The sequence below is a fragment of the Labrus mixtus genome, chromosome 1, assembly GCF_963584025.1.
Source record: "Labrus mixtus chromosome 1, fLabMix1.1, whole genome shotgun sequence".
Lineage (NCBI taxonomy): Eukaryota > Metazoa > Chordata > Actinopteri > Labriformes > Labridae > Labrus > Labrus mixtus.
In genome coordinates this window covers 5,497,258-5,504,757 of record NC_083612.1, presented here as the reverse complement: position 1 = coordinate 5,504,757, position 7,500 = coordinate 5,497,258, and the positions used below count along the sequence as shown (strand labels likewise).

Genomic DNA, 7,500 nt, shown 5'->3' with positions numbered 1-7,500 from the left:
TTGAACGTTTCTTCAATATGTAGCAAGGAGAGGTCAAGTGGGTCCCCAACCCTTGGAGAGTGTATAAGTAAATAAGTAGGAAAAACTGCATATTGTGCTGACATCTATGAAAACTATATACATGTAACCAATTTATATATTGTATATTATTGTGTATATATATTACATATGTGTGTGTGTGTGTGTGTGTGTGTGTGTGTGTGCGTGTGTGTGTGTGTGGTTTCCAGCTTTACTGTAGTTCAGTAATGGGGTATTGTGCTACATTACCTCAGAAGTCCACAAGAGGGCGGTGTTTAACCAGTTCACACAGTCTGTTGCAGAAATCATTCTAATATTCTCACTGATCTTTTAAATGTACTAAATTAATGAACTGCTGTTCTCTAAATCAGGAGTTCTCAACCTTCGCCACGCCATGGAGGACCGCACACAGCAGGGGTCTTGAACTACATTTGTACAAGGGCCAACTTTTTTCCTGACGGACACTGTGGGGGGCCCGGACTGTGCAAGTCCGATGTGTAGAAGTTGGTGCCAGAGGATAATGTAAATTGTCCCAGCAACCTTGCGAGTATTTCAGCCTTGGGATTTTATTTCTATGTTTATTGTTTAATCACCTGATAATGATTTGCATTTTGGGTTTAGTGTTAATAAATCAAACGTGAAGCAGCTTCTGAATCTGCTGCACGTTTCATTTCGTTTCAGTCGTTGAGGTACAGAATACTTCAGCTGTGCCTGATAATGATTTTCATTTTTCAGAAAGTTGAATGTTTCTTACACAAAAACCTCGACATCCAATACAGTCGATCATTTTGTTGTATGCAGTAATGAAAACCCACTGGTTTCTGATCTGCAGACAGCGATGGTCTATGATTTGGTAAGATAAACTTGTTGTGAAAGAAGCCTCCCTGTTTCTTCCTCTGTAATAAACAACGTTGGTCAACATGTCCCTATTGGACCTCCGTGATAGACTTAAGAGACTCAAACAGTGTGTAGGAAGTTTTTTTCTGTGAAGTTTGTCATCATCTTTTTGTTTTTGTTTGCAGCGCTGAAAAACAGTCATCCTGAGCATGTAGGTGGCACGCCTTAGCATCAGATTTAATGTAACGCAGCTCACGTCTCCTCTGCTCCCTGACAGAAAGCCGGTGCTGTCTCTTCAGATGAAGGACGGTGCACAGTGACCAGAGGTGTCAAGTAACTAAGTACAAATACTTTGTTACCTTACTTAAGTAGAAATTTTGGGTATCTATACTTTACTGGAGTAATTATTTTTCAGCTGACTTTTAACTTCTACTCCTTACGTTTTAAAAAAAGCCTCATTACTCCTATTTCATTTCGGCTTGTCATCATTCAAAAAAACACACACACACAAAAAAAAACAACCTATCCAGATAAATCGGGCCATCCGGACAGAGTGAATCTGACCATACAAGGGTAATTGTTACTAAGCCTGCCCTGGGGTACACCAATTTTCTTGTCCAGTTTTGTTATCTTACATCTGTTGCCCTCACAGATTCCTGCAGCTAAGCTTGGATGAACATTTACATTCCAATAAAGTCTATTGATAACAAGCCTCTGAAGTTTGACTTTTTGCACCATTACAATACTTATTGGCAACTATCTACTAATCTAACTTTAGATTCTGGTCCTGAATGCTCTGGATTTGTTTGGACCAGAGAAGGTAGGCGGTTTTAAGGCACCCCAACACGGCCGTTTTGGACGCCCCTCGGTTTGCCAGGTATGAGAGCAGTTATCAGGTCAAACCAACAGGTGTTGCAGCGATGGAAGCGGGCAAGAGAAGTGGTTCAGATAGAAGTGATTGTACCCGACCTAAAAAGCCTCTGCATGTTTCTAATAAGCTCCACGAGCAGAAACGTGCTCAAACTAGGATCAATATTGGAGATGATTTTGAAAAATGGAGAGAGGTTAGAACACAGAAAGGTTTACAGACTGATGCAGAGCTGGATAAACACTGAAGCTTCAGAGTCCACCACATGGTGACCTGAGTGAGCATCAACTCTAGAGAGGAGGGGGGGGGACAGCTCTCTACAATAGTTAGAATTTGATTAGATAATCCTTTATTGATCCCCAGTGGGGAAATTCAAGTGTTGCAGCAGTAAAAGACAACAAGAAGAGCGTGTATATGAATGCAAATAAAATAAGAATGTATATAATAAAATAAAGATAAAGTACTATGTATTTACAACTATTACCGTATGAGCAAGTAGCCTATTAAGTAAACTATACACCAATTAAGATCTTAACTATACACTAAAAAAATATACAGGACATTCAGACATATTACGTGGCAAGTTGAAGTTAAAGTGATCAGTTATGAGTCTGATGGCGGTAGGCAAAAAAAGGTGCGCCTGAAGTGCTCAGTTTTGCATCTGGGGGGGATGAGACAATGGCTGAAGGAACTGCCCATGTGCTACAAAGCAGCCTCTGCCATAAGTGTGTGAAAAGGGGTGAATGGGTACGAGTTACCTTTGGTGTGAAAGTGCTTTGAGAAGTCAGAAGACTAGAAAAGCGCTACATAAGCCGCTAAGTCTATGAACCATTTAAGTAAAATACAAAGATTATCAAAATATTTGAAACATCCAACACCATGTTTTCTGTATGTTATATTTTTGTCACCTCTTATGGCCAAATGCCAAGTTTAAAAAAAGAAAAAGAACATGACCTCAGTGTCCTCAGTGTCAGATAAAAACCTGCAGAGAGGAGGTTACACAAGTTTTTATCAAACGACCCATGCTGATTAAACTTAATCACAAGAGCTCTAGAGTTTTCTCCACAGAAGTTTTATCATGACTCTGAAGCTGATTATTGATTTAACAAAAAAAAGGACCAAAATAGAAATGTCAGAATATTAAATTGCATTTTCCTCCCAGTTGCTGCACTACGATGGTGCTACGTGTCACAAAAGCATTTTCACACTCTAAGATCGTGTTGGCGTGCTGTCATCGACTCTGAGTTTGAAACATCTGTCACTCTGTCTGAGAGAAAACAACTCTCCTCTGCTCTTATCAGTGTGGGACATTCAACACACTTTCACAAACACCCACTGTGGGTAACACCCACTGTGACAAGGCCAGGCAGTCATGTAGAGACTGTTTTAACACATTTAATATACCACATACAGTATGTCAATAAATACAACAAAATGCAGGATGCTTTGGATGTAACTCATTTTAAATTAATAACACGTCTTATAAACTACACACATCTGTTCCTTTGCGGTAGATGGACAAAAGAACTGAAGGCTACCTTTAAGATAATTGTGGATACCTTCTCTGATTGCTCAGTCTGGATTGGCTGAAGAAAACAGTTCAAGCACACAGTGATGATAAACTAACCTGCTCTGTGTTTTATTTTATGCTTAAAAAAACAACAACAAAAGATGACGTTGAGGCTAGCGGGGAATCATGGGAGTTCTCTCTGCTGCTTGAAAACTGTGGTGCTAGGATGGACTATTGTGTGTGCTAAAATGTATGAAATGCTTGTTATGTCATGTTAGAGGTGTGGGTCACAGAAGTTTGTTTTAATCCACTGTGCAATTATCTCTTTAACTTTCTGTTTTGGGGAAAATGTCTGTTATTTGGTCCACACCAACACCACAGTTTGTTTAAACAGACCAAACGGATGAGGTGTGAATGCACCCTAAGTGTGTGGTTTTGTGCCTGCATGGTTTTAAATGATCACTGTGAACAGAAAAAATAAGTATTTGACTCTTCAGCTCACCATCACTACCCTGAAAGAAAGCTTTTGACTTGTTCAAATACAGTTTCTTTGATAAAGAAACATCACCAGCTATGCTCCGAGAAGAAACTTGTGCAGACAGTGATTCAAGCTGCTTCGAATGCATACTTCAACAGCACTGAACCTACTGCCCAGACTGTCCATGATGGTCCAGTCAGACCAACTCCCTGACATGCTACTGGGTGGTCGATCGACTAGACAGCTTGAATCATCTCTGGAGATTTGATGTTTTCCGGGGTCTGTATCTATCTCCACGTGCAGCTGCAGGTAATGTCAAACCAGCCAAGTTGGAAAACCCTTGAGAAAGTTGTAAATGAACAAATGGAGCATAATTTAATCACTACAACTTCCAGCTCTGGTGTGCCTTTGCTTTGAATAATGCTGATTTTTTTTTTTTAATGTAAATTTGTTTAAATGATTCCTAAGATGATTTTACAGAAGGCCTATATGTTTTCCTCTTAAAAGCAGATTTCTGCATGTGCATGTAATATTGCCATTCTTTCTCAAAAATATATACGTTAGAGCAAGGGTTCCCAAACTTTTCGGTATGTAACCCCCAAAATAAGGTGCTAGAGACATGAAGACCCTCACTGTCCATGGAGGTGGTTAAAAAACCCGGGCAGACTAATAGGCAAATATTATTTTAGTGATGTATTAAAAGAAATGCTAGAAGCAGAAAATAATGAATCTCTTGATCTATTTTTTGTATATATGTTCACAATAATGAGTAAAATATGCAATTTTAAGTAATTTTTCATATAAATTACATGTGTTGAGTCGCGACCCCCCTCTCATGGTCTTGGGAACGCACTTTGGGAACCCCTGTGTTAGAGCACTTAGATCTGAGTGTGTTTGAGAGGATTGCTCTTTAAAACTGAAAATTCTAGTTCAGTTTATGAAGAAGTTCATGGAAGTATTGGAAGAGAGTCGAAGTGTTTCAGTCAGAGTTACTTTATTTTTTATGATCAATGACTGTTACACAGGTGAGATCAGGTCTCCAGCTTCTGATGTCCGGTCGCCACATGGAGATGACGTTTCCTCTGATCTGTCTGTCAGCACATCTGTACTGGCTTCTTCTGTAACATCAAACAAAAACAAAGATGTCATCAGCAGAGTTTTGTTTGTAACTGTAGATAGGCAGTGTGGATGCCTGCAGGTTTATTTTGACACTCACAGCACTTGTAGAGAGTGTTGAGCCTGGCTTTGTCATTTCTGCTCATCTCTTGGGCGTTACCAAAGGACACGTTGGGGTTAGGGATGGGCAGCATGGTGGGCTGGTTGTTCCTTGAGAAGGCGTACCTACAACAGGACACAGAGCAGTTAGACTGAACTGAGGCACGTTGTGAACACACACACACACACACACACACACACACACACACACACACACACTGTATGTTTGATGAAACACGACGGTGCTGAGGTGAAGCCAGTCTCACTCACTTGTGGTACTGCATGACAGAGTTGTAGTCGTAGGGAGTGCCCTGGTTCAAGGTAGCGATCTTGTTGAAGTTGTGTTGCATACCTGAAAACAACAAAAACAACAGTCAAGTTATTTGTGTTTTGTTTGAGTTCACTTTGAGTCGAGACAGAAGAGATTCTAGCTACTTGACAAGTAGCCAATAAGCTGCCAGGCAACCAAGGTTGTGTATTTTTTTTTTATCAAGAAAAGGGAAATCACAAAGAGAGCATCTGTTTCATATATTCTTCAACACGTCACTTGGCTAATTTAATGTCAAAGCTCAGAGAGCTCGCATACTTAGAGAGAACTCTCTTCCCTCCATGCATTCAAATGTTACATGAGTTTAAGTATACAACTTTCCACCACAGGAGCTGGGGATTTATGGAGACATTTTGCATGTTTCCACCATAGGGCTCAGGATCTACTGTTTTTATCTCCTCAAATGGACCCTGTTCTGGGGGTTGTTTCCAGAAGGACATTGAATTTGCATTGCAGCAAATTACTTTCTGGTTGGTTAAGGACAGACACACAATCACTCATCAACTAACTTCCCTATTCTCCAAAGATCTTTAGGACTTGGTGGCTATGCAGACAATAAAGGTATCTCTTCCAAAAGCCTGTGGTAATTATATTTGGATACTTTTGATAGAAACCAGACTGAAGGCACTCTGCATGGCTCCTCTTAAACACAGCACTTGTCTGCAGTGTACTGAGTGCTGGCTCTGATCTGAATAACAAACAGCGTAATTACCGGACACAACATTCTGCAGCAGGACTTGGATGTGGTTGTCCCTGTCAGAGCGGGTCTGTTCGTGGTTGAATCCCAGAGCGTGGAGCAGCTCGTGCTGGACGGTGCCGTGGTAGAGACATCCACTACGGGCCAGAGACACTACCTGCTTTCCACCGCTGCGGCCAACGTAGGACCAGCAGCTGAACAGAGACAGAGAACAGAAAAATAACACTGTGGTTTGAGAAATGCCGGGATAAACTCAACACTCTCACACTAAAACTGTTGATAATATTTTATTTTACCCGTTCTGAGACTCGATTTGCAGCCAGTCGCGGTCGTCGCTTCTGGTGGGCCTGAAACGGATGCAGGAGAAGGAAGAGAAGGACTCCAGTCCACGAGTGATGATGGCCTTTTCACGAGAGGCTGGAGGATACAAAACACACAACATTAACTCTGTATACTCCACACCACAAGAACGACTCAATACCATAATGTCTCTGATATTAAGCTGTACGATAACTTACATTTTATTGTATTTTACTCAAGAACATTGGGAATAAATACAATGCATAATACTACTTCAAACATATATAGAAAACAACATGTTTATGCTCTATAACATTTAGAGTTGAAAAATGAAGCCAATGGGGAAGTGCGAACAATTGCAGTTCCAGGAGTGTACACGAGAATGGTTCAAAAAACGGTTTTGGTTTTAACAGATTATACGTTATTCGTAAAACTGTAGATGAAGTTACTTGTTGCCCATGAGGCACAAACATAGCAGCTGTTTGCCATGCCCCCTAACCACAACTCTTTGCCTGTTGCTAGGTTTATTGAAAGTTAGGTTAAGATAGCACTTCCAATGGAGACTATGTAGATGTTTTTTTCAACAGTCTTTGATTTAAACCTTTGACCTAGGAGTCCTGGAAACACTAGACATGCATTTAAACAGACTTTGGGACCTGACTGGTGCTGACAGCTGTTCAGTCATCAACAGACTCTGAAAAGTCTGAAAAGTTGCTGCTTCAACAAGCTGCATTCAAAGTGAACATTTCTGGATAAATGGGCCTCTGTGTGACACTTACAGAAGTGGTTGGTGATGTAATAAGGAATGTAGACCTTCCCATCAGACCACTTGCGCCACATGCAGCCGCGGCTGGTGCATGGGTCGGCGTTTCTCTCGGCCTCTGAGTCGATGGCGATGTCTCCTTCGGTCAGGATGGGCTCACCGGCGGAACGGACTGAAACACATCATACAGCTTCTTTAAAACCTGCTGAGGTTCTGCTAATAACAGAAAACATGAGGAACACAGGGACACAAGAAGATCACACTTACTCAGATTACTGTTGGCTCTCGACAGACGTTCAGAGACAGACAGCTGTTCCTCTGTAGTGACAGCAACAACAACACAGTTTGATTTTGTACACAGATACAGTAGTCACAGTACAGTGCAGGTCAGTACAACAGGTGTGATCATTAGAAGACATTACATACCTGCCTGCAGGTTCAGTGTGCAGTCAGGGGAGAAGAAAACAAATACATTAGCAACAAAAT

The 7,500-nt window shown here is 41.1% G+C and overlaps 1 protein-coding gene across 1 annotated transcript in view; it reads right to left on the bottom strand.

The window, feature by feature from the left end:
- Positions 1 to 4,688: 4,688 nt before the first annotated feature.
- LOC132972934 (hatching enzyme 1.2-like) overlaps positions 4,689 to 7,500 on the bottom strand; it is a 3,176-nt gene continuing 364 nt past the window's right edge. The window contains exons 2-8 of the mRNA XM_061036125.1: positions 7,282 to 7,335; positions 7,031 to 7,186; positions 6,248 to 6,368; positions 5,967 to 6,145; positions 5,197 to 5,278; positions 4,928 to 5,052; positions 4,689 to 4,829 (exon numbers count right to left, since the gene is read on the bottom strand). Of these exons, the coding sequence (XP_060892108.1) occupies positions 4,828 to 4,829; positions 4,928 to 5,052; positions 5,197 to 5,278; positions 5,967 to 6,145; positions 6,248 to 6,368; positions 7,031 to 7,186; positions 7,282 to 7,335 (719 nt within the window). The 3' untranslated portion in view covers positions 4,689 to 4,827. The remainder of the gene's footprint in view (positions 4,830 to 4,927; positions 5,053 to 5,196; positions 5,279 to 5,966; positions 6,146 to 6,247; positions 6,369 to 7,030; positions 7,187 to 7,281; positions 7,336 to 7,500) is intronic.